The sequence below is a fragment of the Pistacia vera genome, unplaced genomic scaffold, assembly GCF_008641045.1.
Source record: "Pistacia vera cultivar Batoury unplaced genomic scaffold, PisVer_v2 Contig1224, whole genome shotgun sequence".
Lineage (NCBI taxonomy): Eukaryota > Viridiplantae > Streptophyta > Magnoliopsida > Sapindales > Anacardiaceae > Pistacia > Pistacia vera.
The window spans coordinates 93883-110611 of NW_022195276.1; the positions used below are offsets into that span (position 1 = coordinate 93883).

General features: G+C 34.6%; 1 protein-coding gene across 2 annotated transcripts; it reads right to left on the minus strand.

The window, feature by feature from the left end:
- Positions 1 to 855: 855 nt before the first annotated feature.
- Positions 856 to 2073, minus strand: LOC116115914. Of its 2 annotated transcripts, none has more exons than XM_031402054.1 (4): positions 1939 to 2073; positions 1692 to 1838; positions 1518 to 1589; positions 856 to 1177 (listed from the first exon to the last, which is right to left on the minus strand). In XM_031402054.1, the coding sequence occupies exons 1-4, from the start codon at positions 2068 to 2070 to the stop codon at positions 1109 to 1111; spliced, it is 420 nt and encodes a 139-aa protein (XP_031257914.1). In that variant the 5' UTR covers positions 2071 to 2073; the 3' UTR covers positions 856 to 1108. The 2 variants fall into 2 exon arrangements, with proteins under 2 accessions (XP_031257914.1, XP_031257905.1); XM_031402045.1 differs by having other exon boundaries at positions 1518 to 1592.
- Between the last annotated feature and the right edge of the window lie 14656 nt (positions 2074 to 16729).

Below are 16729 nucleotides of genomic sequence, written 5' to 3' on the forward strand. Positions count from 1 at the left end.
ACAGTACAAGATTTGTGTGAGAAATCGTGTGGTATATATATATATATAAAATAAATGTTTGATTGATGCCCTAGCACACGTGTATTGTCATTGAAAGTAGACGAGAGTATGCATAACGTGAACGTTTAGTCCAAATCTGATTTTTCTCAATTTAACCATGATGAAAAAATCTAGAATACTATGGTTATCCCATTATTCATATTACAATAACAGCACAGCATGCATTGACATATCATATCACCACGTAGCTATGCCAACGTTTAATGACAATCTCTATATTAATAATAATTATTGTCATTGATATTCTTAACATATTCATCTATTTATATAACACTTTATAATCTCATGTGCCCATGCTACATTGTTCTTTATCTTTTTTTCTTTTTTTTTTCTTTTCTCTTTTCAAGCTTAAAAAAACATAATAATGATAATAACAATAATAACCATAATAATAACACTTTTTTTAATTAATCAAGGGAGGAAAATAATTTATATTACAGGAAAATGTTTTTTTTTCTATTAATATTAGAGGAAAATTTTCTGAAATTTTATGGTACAATTATTACAATAGGAAAATAAATTTTTTGCATCAAATAAATAAATATATATATGTTTGTGTGTGTAAAGTTTAAGTATAAAATATTTATTTTGTGTTGTATATTAGTTAAACAACAACTATTCTTAAGTAATTTTTTTTAGTAGGAATAAGAAAGTGATTAATCAAAATTTGAATTGATTTGAACATTATATTATCCCAATGCCGTCAAAATATTATTATTGTTATCCTCACAAGAATAACAATAAGAAGAAGTAGCATTCTGTTTCCATGAAAGGATTACGAAACGAAAAAGAAGATGCCATGAAAGGAGTGAATACTTTTAACTTCATAAACATTTGGTTATTTTACATAGTCATAACTTCAACTGCAAAATCACAACATACAACCGAGTTTGATTTATCAACACATGCCTAGTTATATCACTTTACAACTAATTATTCAGATTATAGAACAACTAAGTGTAATATTTTCGAAATTTCTGTAACACCAAGTAGCCGTAGGGTTCATCTTTTGTACGTCTTTGTGTGTTCCATAATTTCTGCCATGATATCAGAAACACAGATCCTTTATTCTCTGACGAATTCTTGTAGTTTCGATTCCAATCCTCGAACTGATGGCCTGCATATATATATATAATGCCAGAAAAGGAAAATTAATGAGTTATTCTGAAAGCATCTCCATGTGTATTTGAATGCTTTTGTCTATATATATATATCCAATCATTAGAAAATATTCAATCTCATTTCTACTATCAGCTTGACTATATATAACCTGTTAATTTCGGTTTGAAATTCAGGATTATTATTACAATTAATTAATAAGATGGACAATATGAAGTAATTTTTTTTTTTTTAATGTATATTTACAAATATAAACAAAATCCTTAATTTAACGACAACTCTTCGTTATATAATCTTATAAAACATAGATTAAAATAGAAAAGAAAAGCGATATATACCTGGGACTTAATTATGTATATGATTCTATCGCCTGCAACATACTGAGTAGAACTTATGACTTCGGCTCCTTCCTGCTGAAGAATATTGATAATGTCATGTAACATGAAGTTCTTGTCCAACCCACATATCAAATTTATTTCCAAACTAGAATCTGAGCATTTTATGTTTAGTACAGGTAATCTTGAGCGGCTTGTCTTTTTATTTTCATCACCGCTACTCTCTTTCAGTAGTAATGCCCTTCGGCGCCTTCGGTCCTCCACTCTTTCTTGCAATTGCTTTATATGATTGGTAGCATGCTCCAACAACTCAATCGCTGAAACCTATAATAAGAAAAAATAAATAAATAAATAAAAGCAGCGCTTAATTAATTTGCTTCCAATAAAAATAAATAAAGAAACGAGAAATTAAGGATATCCAAACCTTAGAGGATTGTAGAGGAGTCAAAAAAGCGAGCTCGGAAAGAAGATCTTTCATATGCTTTCTTCGGACTCTCTCCTTCATGTTTCGGTCAAGTCTAGACGCCCCTGATCCATTTCCATTGCCCCGTTCCATATATATTACTCTTTTCGAGCTTTCTCTGCCAAGCGATTCAAACACACAAACAAGGATGCAAATGAGCCACGTCGACACAAATAAATATAGACCAGCTCCTTTTATTGATACCAGAGAAATTAATTCTTCATTGATATTTTATTATCATTGATGACGACAGATCACTGTGATATTCACTGGAAGAGAGAGGGAGTTTCTTTTCGAAGAAGTTAGTTATCATCATGTTCATGTTCGTATGTAATTTATCACTACATGATTTTAGTGTAGACTGTACTGTAACTAAACATGAACAAGATGGGACTCCAATGATAAGGAATCGTGCACAAACACAAAGTCTTCTCTTTTACGTTGAAATGGAAACAAACAGTATGTGTGTACATGGGTAATAATATGCTGACACACAAATCTCACAAACCAATGTGGCACCTAAGTTGGTATTAACACATCAACTAACGATTTTGACTAAACATAAATGGCCATTCCTTGTGAAGGAATGACCATTCCTTATGAAGAAACAATTGTTCTTTATGAAGGAATGATCATTCCTTCATAAGGAACGGTTGTTCCTTATGAATGAACAATCATTACTTCATATAGAATGACTATTCCATAGCCATTCTCCCTTCATACATGACCACTCCGTCAAGGAATGACCCGTTCCATAAGAAATGAATTATCGTTCCTTAGAGAGGAAAGATCATTCCATAAGAAATGAATAGTTATTCCTTAGAGAGGAACGGTCATTCCTCACTAGAAGAATGACCATTCCTTTTATGAACAGTCATTTTTTAAGTTTAGTCAAAATTATTTTGTGTCTTGGGTTATCAAGTCAGCTGCCACGTCGAGGTTTGTGAGGAAATTTGTAAGATTCGTTTGTCAGTCTATTTTTATTTATGTGTATATATATATATAATATTAATTTCTCCCCAAAAGTTAGAGGGATCTTGTTCTGACATAAAGGCATGCATAATAAACTGTGGGTGCATGCATAATAAACTGTGGGTAATTTTGACAAGGGTTTACATCCAATAACGAAATCGAAAGACAGAAAATTTTATTAGTCAACAAAAAACGGAAGAGGTACATGATGTATTTTAATTCAAACCCAAGAAACCCTCGTAAATAAAGTTTTATCATCACCTGACCTCGTTCCTTGGCTTCTAATTAATGAAAAAATATTGGGAACTAAAATGGATAAATGGTAAATAACTCGACACCTGATTACTACGCCTAAAATATTGAATTTTATACTATACTTCAGGGAAGTATAGAAACCAATACCAGAGGATATACTATACTCTTGGACGTCCCTAATAAAACTTTAATCCAACAAAATATTCTACGGTGATGTTGGGACTTGGGAGACATATGGGTCACGGTTTAAAACTGAAAATGAGAGAGAGAGAGATTCAGTTCAATTAGTTGGATTATTGGATACTTGACAGTGACCATTACCCAATTTCATGCCAATTGCAAGTCATGAGTCGATATAAAAGATTGGCAACAGCACGCTTAACCAGGGCTGGACCAGAACCGAGAAAAATACCCTAACATGGCCACTGTTTTCAAATATACTAGACCAAAATGATAAAACAAAAAAATAAAAATAAAATAATAATAATAATAATAATAATAAATAAATAAATTTAGTATCGGAAATATACTATTGGTTAAAATTATTTTATTAGAAGAAAAATTTCGCATAAAGTTAAAACAGTAAACTAATTATAATGATTTATCATGTGATTGAATTATCTAAGTTAATATCAAACAAAATAATTATCCAAGTTTCCTAAAACCCACAAACATGAAATACTTGTTGTTTCTAATGCAAAAATAAATTACAATTCTTGAAAATTCAACCCAAACAATAATGTTCCCATATTTTTATTATCTTCTCTCAGCTCTTTTAGTCCAATTAAATTAAACAGTACGCAGGTAGAAGATTCAGCAGAAAAGCAATGAATTTAACTAGCAAGTTGCTTTTTCACGTTTCCTTTTTGAATTCGTATTTTCAAATACATTTTGACTACAGCATATTTAGTAATTTAATAACATAAACTTTCTAATGCAAATTATATTTTAAAAAAAAAATGCATGGCTTGAGAAATAAGAGATTTTGTGTAATTAATTATTAAGTTTATGAATATGAAAGTCACATGATGTGAAGTTAATTGCATAAGATATATATACACAAAAATGTTGTCATGTGTTTTATGGGAGAGGGAGAGGGAGAGGGAGAGGAATGAGTAAGTCAAGCCATAGATATAGCGAGGAGATTGCTTAATTATGTGCATTAACTATTTCTTCCATAACTCTAGAAACTTGTATACATAATTACATATACTACTTCTTTCATGTGATCATGAGAATATATCATTTGAAATTGTACATTTTACTACATGATGAATTGAACAAGTTTACACAGAGACAAAATGTTTCCTAAATCTAAGCATTAGGTCTTTTGAAATGACTCCAACAATTTTTTAAGAGATGCATCAATATATATTTAACTCCTCAGAATACACCAAATAATTAAGGTCCTTTAGCTTAATTATACACCTGAAATTCTTTAGAAACCTTCCTTAAATGTCATTAACAACGTCAGTAGAAAGTAGTGATCCAATCACAGAGTGGTGATATTTTTAGAAGTAACTAGCATCAAGTCCAAAAATATGAAAAGGCAATTGCATTTTCAACGTCGTCTTCCGTAATTCAAATTACATTAAATGCGTTTTGAATAAATGGGATTAACTCGATTTCATAAATCATATTAAATCCATTCACCATTCCAATGACCATAGACAACGGTTGTTTTATTTTCTAAACTAGACAGGGTGCGCGCATTGTACGGATATATTATTTAATATTTTTAAAATAGGTTATAAACTGCGAAGCTTTTAGCAAAGTTAGCAAGAAACTGGAACAAAGAGAAGAAAACGAGAGAGAGAAAATGAGGGCTGAATATTCTTTTGTTACTTTACTAATTTCTTTTTCAGTTAATACATTTTGTTTTACTGTACACTTTTATAGTGTTTACATGAGTGTAACGATACTGATCTTGTTACAGCTTAACTGAAAGCTTAACAGAAATGTAACAACTAACAGCATTGACAAATGACACTTTTACCCCTTTACTAACATCTTCCCTTAAACTGAACTTGGGAGAATCATTTTTACTTCTTTACTAATATCTTCCCTTGAACTGAACCTGGGAATCTTGAACCATTGCAGGCAGGCACTTTTACCCCTTTACTAACATCTTCCCTTGAAATGAATCCTGGGAATCTGGAATCATTTCTGCTCAGAATTCAACTGAATCGAACTATCAGAAATCTCAGAAATCAGCTGAATCAATCCTCTGTTTTTCTCAAAATCAACTAAGTTAATCGTCTGTTTTCCATCCTCTATAACTTCAGTTAAAAAAACTCTGAATCAAATCTTCCTTTTGAATGATACAAATGAACTCAACTGAAACACCTAAACTGATACAAGGAACTAAGGCTGCGTTTGGTTCAAAATTTGGGGGTTTTGGGAAAAGTTTTTTGAAAAAAGTTAAAAAAAAGTTGAATTGGGCGGGTATTACGAGGTAAAATTTATAAATTAATAAAATCTCCTTTATGTTTGTTTTTTTACAAAATACCCCCTATAATAAAACATTAAAAGTTAACAAAAATACCCCTAACCCACCCTCAAACACCCCCAGCCGGCGACCACCACCGGAGGTGGCCGGAGCAGCCGTATGGGCGCATGACCGGTTGGATCTTGTCGGTCATGCGTCGCTTTGGCCTTTTCCGGCCAGATCCACGGTGGATCTGGCCGGAAAAGGCCAGATCTACGGTCAGATCTGGCCGTCAACGGCCAGATCTGGCCGTATTTGCTCTCAACGACGGCCAACAAACGGTCGTCGTTGATGGTCAACGACGACCGTTTGTTGGCCGTCGTGACCGAGTGTTACGGCCAAAGATCTGGCCGTCAACGGCCAGATCTTTGGCCTTAGATCTGGCCTTTTCCGGCCAGATCCACCGTGGATCTGGCCGGAAAAGGCTAGATCGGCGCACTGCCGGCCAGATTCAGCCGGTAGTGCGCCATTCTACCAGATTCCGGCCATTTTCCGGTGGTGGTGGCCGGAATCTGGTAAATGTGGATTATTGGGGTGTTTTTGTAATTTAAAAAAAAATATTTAGGGGTATTTAATTTAATTATCAAATTTAAAGGGTTTAAAAAAAGTTGAATAATTTTGGGAGTAGTATTCCCAAAAATCTGAATTTTTGGGTATTTTACTGTTTAACTTTTTTGGGAATACTAAAAGTAGTATTCCCAAATGTTAAACAAACGCAGCCTAAAACAACCACCTAAAATAGTCAAACTGATACAGGCAACAGTCAAACTGATACAGACAACTGAAAACCTCTTCTTTCTGTATTTTCCAACACTTGTTCAGTACTATTGCAGTCAGATCATAGAAAGCAAACATCTAACTCCATGCAGTACTACAACTGATAAGCAAACATACAACTCCAGTCAGATCACAGAAAGCAAACATCCAACTCCATGCAGTACTACAACTGATAAGCGAACATACAACTCCAGTCAGATCACAGAAAGAAATCATCCAACTCCATGCAGTACTACAACTGAAACACTCTTTTCTCTGTATTTTTCAACACTCCTCATTATGTTCAGAGCTACTGCAGTCAGATCACAGACAACAACTTAATCAGATCCATCAAGGAGGCATCAACAGAACATACACCTCCATGCATTACAATACTCCTGAAGCAGCTCCTTCATCATACCACAAAACATACAACTACATGCATCACAATAATTCTGAATCAGTACTACACAAAAGGCAAATTAGTCAACAAAAAAAAACCAAGAAAGCAAATTTATCTGCAGCTAACTGTGTTACCAATTTTTGCATTAGCAACAAATTTATCAACAGCAGCAGCATTATTAGCAACAAATTTATCAACAGCAGCAGCATTATTAGCAACAAATTTATCATCAGCAGTAGCAATATCATTGGCAGATTTAGCATCTGTATTACTAGAATAAGTAGTCACAACAGTCAATTTGTCCCGAAGAGCCTCAAACTTGGTGGTTGATAATGCTTTGGTGAAGATGTCAGCTTTTTGGTAATCAATAGGTACATATTGGACTTTGAGATGGTTGGTTGCAACTTGCTCTCGAACATAATGAGCATCCAAATCTATGTGTTTGGTTCTTACATGAAACACTGGATTAGACGCTAAGGATCCAACACTCTGATTGTCACACCAAATGATGGGTGTAGTGTAAAGAATCAGTCCCATTTTAGAGAAGAGACTTCTAAACCAGGCTATTTCTATGGCTCCTTGTGCAAAGGCACGATATTCAGCTTCTGTGGAGGATAGAGCTACAACTCTTTGTTTCCTTGAACTCCACTAAAGCAGATTTGGACCAAGAAATAAACAGCAGCCACTTGTAGATCTCTTATCTTGGATACAACCTGCCCAATCAGCATCTGTAAAGCAGTCTAAGTGAAATCTATGAATTTTTTGAAATGTAACACCAAAATCCATAGTCCCTTTGATGTATCTAAGGAGTCTCTTACAAGTCTGCCAGTGAAGCTGAGTAGGGGCTTTAAGAAACTGACTTAGCTTATTTATTGAATAAGCAATGTTAGGCCGAGATAATGTCAAATATTGTAGGGCCCCGATTGTTCTTCTATACAAGGCTGGTTTGTCAAAACATTCACTGTCTTTAAGAGTAAGCTTGTTGCCTACTGCCATAGGAATGGAACACTGATTCCAGTCCATCATTCATGTTTTGACTAAGAGATCTCGAGCATATTTTGCTTGACTCATGTGAATGCTAGAGGCTGTTCTATGAACTTCAAAACCCAGAAAATATTTAAGAGATCCTAGAGTTTTCAATGCAAATTCAACTTTCAATTTTTGAACCATAGTTTCAACCAACTTAGAATCACTTCCTGTTATTAGTATGTCATCCACATAAACAACAACATACAATGTCTGACCATTCAGTCTATAAACGAACAGGCTTGAGTCAGCTATAGAAGACACAAAACCCCATTGAAGAAATGCAGTTTTCAGCTTTTCAAACTAGGCTCTAGAGGCCTGTTTTAACCCATATAAAGCTTTAACTAACTTGCATACATGCAGAGGTTTTTGGGCATCAACAAAACCTGTAGGTTGGGTCATGTAGATTGTCTTACTTAACTCACCATTTAGAAATGCATTATTAATGTCCAATTGCTGAATATCCCAACCATAGGTGATAGCTAGGCTCAACACAACTTGAATTGTAACTGATTTAATAACCAGGTTGGAGGTTTCAAGATAATCTACTCCTGGGGTTTGTTGGAAACCTTTAGCAACTGACATTACTTTATACCTTTGGATAGAACCATCTGAATTCTGTTTGACCCAAAAAACCCACTTACAGCCTACTATGTTCATGTTAGGTTCAGTAGGGACAAGTTCCCAAGTATTGTTTGATTGCAAGGCATCAAACTCACTCTGCATGGCAGTTTTCTAGGAAGGATGATGAAGAGCTTCCTAGTAGGTTCAGTTTGATCAGGAGTAGAAGAGGAGAATGTAGAGGAAGCTAACATGGAACTATGGAGTTTGGCCTTAGACCTAGTGAGCATAGGGTGAGTATTGGGAGATTGGGAATCAAAAGGAAGTCAACTGTGAGATTTATACCCTTCAATGAGTCAACTAAGTGAGATGGATGAGAGGGATGTGATGGTGAAGACTGAGGGTCAAAAGGTAGGTCAACTGTCAAATGGATATTTTTAGGAGAAGTGTCTAATGAAGGTGAGGTATTTGGGGACTGATCAGAGTGAGAAGTAGACTCAATGAGGCTCGGATCAGAAGCAGAAGGCTGAGTGGATATAGGTGAACTGTGATTCTAATCAGAACAAGATAAGGACTGAGCAGATTGTGTGACAGTAGGAGGGGACTGAGTAGATACAGACTTGGTATTTACTGATAGAGGGCAGGAGGTGGACACAGTTGAATGTTGCTGATCACATGTAGGCAAGGCAGTGGGAATAATAAAGGCATTAGAAAAAATAGAAGAAGGACCTGTTGGTGATGGCAAAGAAAGACTATTTTGTGATGAGGAAGAGACATTATGAGCAAAAGGAAATGTAGACTCATCAAATTTAGCACTTAAACAGACAAAAATCTTTCCATTCAAGTCCATACACTTGTACCCCTTGTGATGCATACTAAATCCAATAAAGGTGCATTGAGTTGTATGAAATGCAAATTTATAAGAGTTATAGGGCCGAATGAATGGGTAGACTGCACAACCAAAAACTTTTATGACTGAATAATCTAGAATTTGGCTGAACATGTAACCCCCTACCCGAGGTACGTAGCTAATGTCTCTTACTTTACTCTTGTTGACTTGGAATATTGTTAATATGGTTTGGTTGGCCCTTGATTGAATGGATGCTTTGGTTTGGTTGAGTGGTTGCCCTGAAATTGTAGAGACTTGGTGGAATTTTGGGGTTACTGTCTTCGCCGGGGCAAAGAAGAATCGTCGCCGCGACGATGAGGCCCTACAACCCATGGTGTAGGTTCTGTGAAGTTTCGCTGGGGCGAAGAAATAGTCTTCGCCGTGGCGACGAGCCTAACAAAAAGTTTAATGAAGTTTCTACAGAATTCTTCCTTTGGGGCACAATGACCATTCTACCCCTAATTAGCAGGAAAAGTAGGGAGTGAAATGCAAGGAAATTGCATGGAGAATAGTTTAATTGGGGGTGCATTTGTAAAGAATTAAAAGGGCAAAAGTGGAATTCTTAAAAAAAAAAAGTAAGGGTAAAATGGGAAAGAATGGAGAAAATATGAGCTAATAAGGGTTTAACTTTAGAAACTCATTCATTCATCTTCTTCCACTGCCTCTTTCATTCTCCATTTCCTCACAATTTCTCCTTCAAGCTTTCAAGGATTTTGAAGGGTTTTTAGTTAGATCTTGGTAGAGAATTGATCCAAGGCATCCTAAGGTAAGATTTCTTACTCTAGATGTGAATTTTACCTATAAAGGTGATGAGGTCTTAATGTGTTATTGTTTTAAGGTATAGAGAAAAGTCTTCTACCAAAGGAAAAGAGAAGTGTTGGTGGAATCACATCATCACAAGGTAAGAAAATCCCAACCCAAGTTGAGATTTGAGAATTCTCTTGAGTAGAGATTTAGTAGAAATGATGTATGCATGTTATATGTATGTTATTGAGAAATTGAGTAGAGATATATGTCTACTTGTTGAGAAAATAAGTTGAGAATGAGTATTCATATTGTGTTATTGGGTATATTTTCTTTATAAGAAGTGTTGATGTGTGATGAGTTGAGATGAAGTTGAATGAGATTGAGTATATATTTTGGGAGTGTTCCTCTATGATAGGGGTTATGCCCATGGAAGGGAGTTTATTCCCATTTTTGGATGGTTAAAAAGAGAAATAGAGTTGTAGTTAGATAAGAGTTGTTAGATGCACATGAGTTGTTTGATGAAATGCCTAAGAGAAGCATGAGAATGAGTTATAAACCTTACTTATTGCAACATTACATATTGGCATTTCTTAAGTGCATTAATGAGCATGAACCATCCATATGCATTACTTGTGCATTGAGAAGTAGCTTGAGAAAGAATTGAGAAAGAGTAGAGAATTACTCTAAGAGTTGAGCTACATTATGATGAGTAGCTAGAGAAAGAGTAGAGACCTTGTGCACAAGCTACTCTAAGAGCTAAAGAAGATAATAGAGTAAGTTGTGCGATGGAGAACCCGTGAGTGATGAGCAGAGTCACAAGAGTCGGTGCTTTGTGATCCCCAGCCATGCCTCTGATAAGATGGGGCCGTGACCGTCACGTAGAGTGGAACATGAGATTTTAGCCATGCCCTCGGTAAGAAAGGGTCGTGACATTCAAGAGATATAGAGAAAGAATGTACACTCACATGGCCAAGGGTTCCGAATCCATGCATGACCAAATCCGATCGTTAGAGAAATGAGTAGAAGTCACGTAGAGTGGTAGCGCCCAGTCGTGCCTCCGGTCAGATGAGGCCGAGACATTCCAATGAGTAAGAATGAGAAACAAAGGAATAGAAAGAACAGAAAGAGAAAAAGAGAAAAAGAGTAAAGTCACAAAGAGCGGGTTGAGTTCCCGGCCATGCCTCCGGTAAGATGAGGCCGTGACATACACCAGAGGGTGTATAGCAAAGAATATGAGAAACAGAAACAGAAAGAGAATAGAGATGAGAAAAGAATAGTGTAAGGAAAGAATTGAGAGAAAGTGTTACGGGGATAGACAAGTAGAGAATTTACTTACTGAGCATTATTTGTGCTCACCCCGTTGTTTCTATGCTTTTGCAGGTTCCAGGTGACTACGCAGTCGGATGGACGTCAGCGGGAGAGGGAGAGTAGTTACACTGTCCACCACATTTTTGAGAACTTTTGTAAATGATACTAACCTTATGTAAAGAATATGTATATTAAATGAAAGAAAACTTTTGGGCCCAACTATTTTTATTAATGTACCTTTATTTTATTGTATGTGTTTTTATGAATATAGTAGTATAAAGCAGGTATTACAGAACAGAACTTCAAAAGGGCAGGAATTGGACAGAACAGGGGTGGGTAGTCTATTTGTGAGATAAGTTACTGTTTGAAAAGCATGCCACCAGTACTTTAGAGGCATGCTGGCTTGAGCCAATAAGGTTAACCCCTGCTCAACTATTTGCCTATGTTTTCGTTCCACCCTTCCATTTTGTTGATGTGTATAAGGACAAGGATGCCTTACAACAATACCATGATTAGCAAAATAGGATGTTAGACTTCTAAACCCCCCCCCCCCCCCCCCCCCCCCCCCCCCCCCCCCCCCCCAATCTGTTTGGACACTTTTCAGAGGCTTATTAAACTGTCTCTCTACAAGTTTATGAAACTATTGAAAAATTAGACTTGTTTCAAATTTAGTTTTTAACGGAAAAATCCAGGTAAATCTACTATAATCATCTAGAAATTGGATATAATATTTAAAGCCTTTAGGAGATGAAATGGGTGCTGGTCCCCAAAGGTCTGAATGGACTAATTCTAAAGGTTGAGAAGCTTTAGAAGCTGATCTGGGAAATGCAGACTGATGAAGTTTTCCAAATTGGCAAGCTGTGCAGAATTCTAAAGAACCTTGAACTGAGCTATTGATTTTCAAGGAATTCATGACTTTAGTAAGGACAGTAGCATTAGGGTGTCCAAATCGTTTGTGCCACAACATGCAATTGGTTTTTTCTATTGGAAATGATTGAAAAATGTTGTCTTTATTAGTATTAGTAGCATCATTACAAGCAGATACAAGATTACACTGACTAGATAGAGCTGAACTAGTATTAACAGAAACTGAATCAGTAGATTGTTTGACATCATACAAAGAACTAGCAACATTATTTTGGCATGATTGTGAGTCTACAGATGGTAAAGGGTGCTCAAGATGCAATGGGCTTGAAGTCTTGGCTGATTTGTTGAAAGCTGAAGATGAAGAAGTAGGCTGACCAGGAGACAGATTTGAGTTTGAAGAGGATGTATTGGTTGAAGTTTGGAGTTGGTATAGGCTAGCTTTAAGCTTTCCTTGAAGAAGAATAGCTTTGGAGTGCTTGTCCTTAACCACACAGTGATCACAAAAAAATTCAACAATGACATTATTATCTTTTGTGAATTTTGAAATACTTAATAGGTTTTTTGTAATATAAGGCACACATAACACATTTTTCAAATGAAGAGATCTAGATTGACATGAAAACGAAGTAAAACCAGTGTGAGAGATAGGAAGAAGCTCACCATTTCCAACCTGAAAATGCTCATTGCCAATGTAGTTTGAGTTCAGTGTGAGTTGAGATACATCAGAGGTCACATGGTTTGTTGCTCCAGAATCCATGTACCATGAGACATCTTGAACTGTGGCTGGAGTGGCAGTGTAATGTGTAGCTGGATTAGGACCAGGAGGAGCATGTGTTTGAGACAGAAGTGTTTGATTCTGAGGATTGTGCATAGATGGTTGAGACTGCACCAGAACTGACTGAGGACTGTTTGGAAATCCAATTGAATTAGCACTTGAATTGTTGGAGAAGTCAAGTTATGAATGCATAGGCTGATGTGCACTGGAGTTATAAGAACCATGTGAAGTGTAGAATTGTGGCTGAAAGTTCTCTAGTGATATGATATAGTTCTGAGAAAACTGATTTCTGCCTGGTATATTATTCACTCCAGTAAAATTAGCATCAAACTGATGATAGCAGTTTAATGCTAAGTGACCATTTTTTCCACAAACCTGACATACTAGCCTGTTTCTTCCAAATCCCCTGCCTCTACCTCTACCTCTACCTCGGCCACCCCCAAATTGTGGAGAGTAAGATGGGTTGAAAGCTAATGGGTTAATAGGGTGGTTAGGGTTAGGAATAGATTGTATAGGGATGTATGGATGAGGTGTGAAACCATGATGAAAGGCTAGACTGGGGATTTGAGACTGTCCAAAACTAGATTGCTCAGAGCTGGTTTGTCCAAAACTGAACTTAGATTGTAATTCATTCTTATATTTCTTGTCCGTTTCATTTGTAAAGACATTGGCAAGATGCACTGACCCCCCACTAAACTTAGTGTTGATGACAGAATTCAGGGCCAGATTTGCTTTTTCTAACCTAAGTTCATATTTCTGCAGAATGATCTGTGCTTCCTGAATCGTTAATGGATCTAAACGGGACTCCAATCTGGTGGTTATATTCACTATAGCAGGATCATATTCAGAGTTTAATCCTTCAAGTATATAATTCAAAAGCTCCTCATCAGTCACAATAATTCCACTACCAGACAACATCTCAGCAATTCCTTTCATTTTGACAAAATATTCATGCATATTTAGATTGTCCTTTTTAGTATTTTGCAGTAAATTCTTAATATGCAGGGTTTTGGTTCTTGACTTAGTAAGAAATTCTTTTTCTAAGGTAATCCACATATCTGTAGAAAATTGACACTTTGAGACTACATTGAACATAGATTCAAAGATTGAGCTAAGAAGCCAGCTTACAAGTAATTTGTCGGTTTTCTTCCACTGATTATACTCTGGATTGGTTCTTTTCTCCATAGTCCCTTCCGAGTTTTCAGCTTGAATCTTGACAAACGGAGCTGGGCATGAGACTAATCCAGTAAGATGTTCTTCTAAATCGTGAGATCCAACTGCGAACAGAAACTAGGATTTCCAAAATCTGTAATTATCCCTAGTTAGTTTAGGGGAAATTACCGGAAGAGCTGAATAGGTCATTGATGACGAATTCATGCAATCGACTGAACCAATGGGTACTTTGTGAGTTGAATTAGCTGAATTAGAGGAGAAATGTATCAGATCAACCATTTTTGACGCTAGTCGATGGCTCTGATACCATGTGAAGCTTTGAGTAAAGTTAGCAAGAAACTAGAACAAAGAGAAGAAAATGAGAGAGAGAAAATGAAAGCTGAATATTCTTTTGTTACTTTACTAATTTCTTTTTCAGTTAATACATTTTGTTTTACTGTACACTTTTATAGTGTTTACATGAGTGTAACAATACTCTAACTGATCTTGTTACAGCTTAACTGAAAGCCTAACAGAAATGTAACAACTAATAGCATTGACAAATGACACTTTTACCCCTTTACTAACATAAACAAACTTATTCTAACATAATAAAGTAATTAAATTAAGAGATTATAATTGTTAAATTATACAAGTTTTAATGTAAATATAATTTTTATATATATACAGAGTTGTATTAATATAAAATTAATAATTGTATCTTTATAATTATTAATATCAATTAATATTATGAATATCAATTATTCAAATTTAAAATTTATATTGAGTTCATTTACAGGTTTGACATTGACTGGTAAATTTTTTTCTCACAATATAGGAATCTCTTCAGCCAAGGTTTGAAACAAACTAACTTCCATCTTTATATGTTTTTATTTAAAATGGTTAGATTTTTGGAATGCCTATGTAATGTACTTATATAATTATTATTAATACTCATCCAATGTGTGAAGATGGAAGAATCAAATCAAAACTAACGTATTATGATGGAGAACAATTTTCAATCAATTAATGAGTAACACCAAAATCAAGATAAAATTGAATATAGAGAATAATTCTTTTATTATAAAAAAAAATAAGCACATCACTTTTTCATACTATAAAGTGGGTTTGGACGATGTAGAGTTTATTTTTTATTTTTCTTATAGTTGTTCAGTTCCTCTAGTGCATATGCATACTCTCTTTTGTTTATGTTATAAATAATATCCATGGCAGATTCCATGATTTCTAACATCTGGTCAATGACTTCTCTAAACTTGTCTCTAGCAGTATGTTGATCATCCAGATTGGATTCAACTTTTTTGAAAATCTCCCTCAATTTTGGCATTCCCTGAAAAATGTCTAAACCAATTGCAGAAATAATATACAATCAAATTTTATAAATATATGGAAACGGTAACATGAATGTGTAAATATAATTATGAGATGAACTCTCGACATATCAAAAAAAAAATTAATGGTTTTTATATTCCCACAAATATGTATCATCATTTTGTTTGAAATTTTGTAATTTAAGATACAAAAGATGTGGAACATTCATGCCTTTTGGTTGCCTTGGTGGAGAATTACTGTTGTTGAGGTCGTTGCTGGTATTCGTTGCAGATTCTTTTGGTTGTGATGTTTTGTCAGCCATTTTCGAATTAATTTGTGGAAAAGAAATGAACAATTAAAGTGTATAGTATCTAAAGAAAGTTAAATGGGTGATTGATGTCAGAGCAATATTTATAGGAGAATAGGATACAAAGAGGTGGAATATGAACAGACAACCGATAATAAATAAACGTGTCGATCGAAAAAGTGTTAAAAATTATTTGGATAAGGTAATACGAAACGTTAGCAGACTATCTGTACAATATTAAAGAATACCTTAATAAATGTTTTGTTAAGTGTGCAACATATTAGTTAGGTAGTTAATGATGGTTCGACAAGATATTGAGTTATTATGATAAATTAATACTGTGATTTACTAATAATAAAATCTTATTGATACATTTTTAAAGGAAGGACAATAAATATTTTGTCAAGTATCAAAGTCAGAGATGATATGATGATGTCATAATATATTTAGTAATTTTTTAATTGTGGTTCGGCAATATGGTTATGAAACATGCATATAGTTCGGCTTTGATCTTGTTTGATCAATAATGCTACAAAAGTTTTAATCAAATTTGTAATAGAAATGGTTATTTCTAGTTTTTTTAATTAAGATTATAATATATTTAGATTGATGTTTGTTGAATATGTTCAATTTTTTAACATTTTTATAAACAATTTTGTCTAATTAATATTGTTATTAAATATCTATTAAAATATTAAATATTGTTTATGTTTTATCTAGTATTTTAGTCTTGTAATTAAAATTTTGTTACTTCACATTAGAATATATTTTGACTTGTTTTATGTAAATAGAAATAGGAAACAAACAGAGGGAATAAATTTGAACTCATCTTTTATGCCAGAATGTTTGAACAATTTATGGGGTATTGTATCACACAATATAAAAGTTGCTCCGAGAAAACAGAAATTTAGTAACTG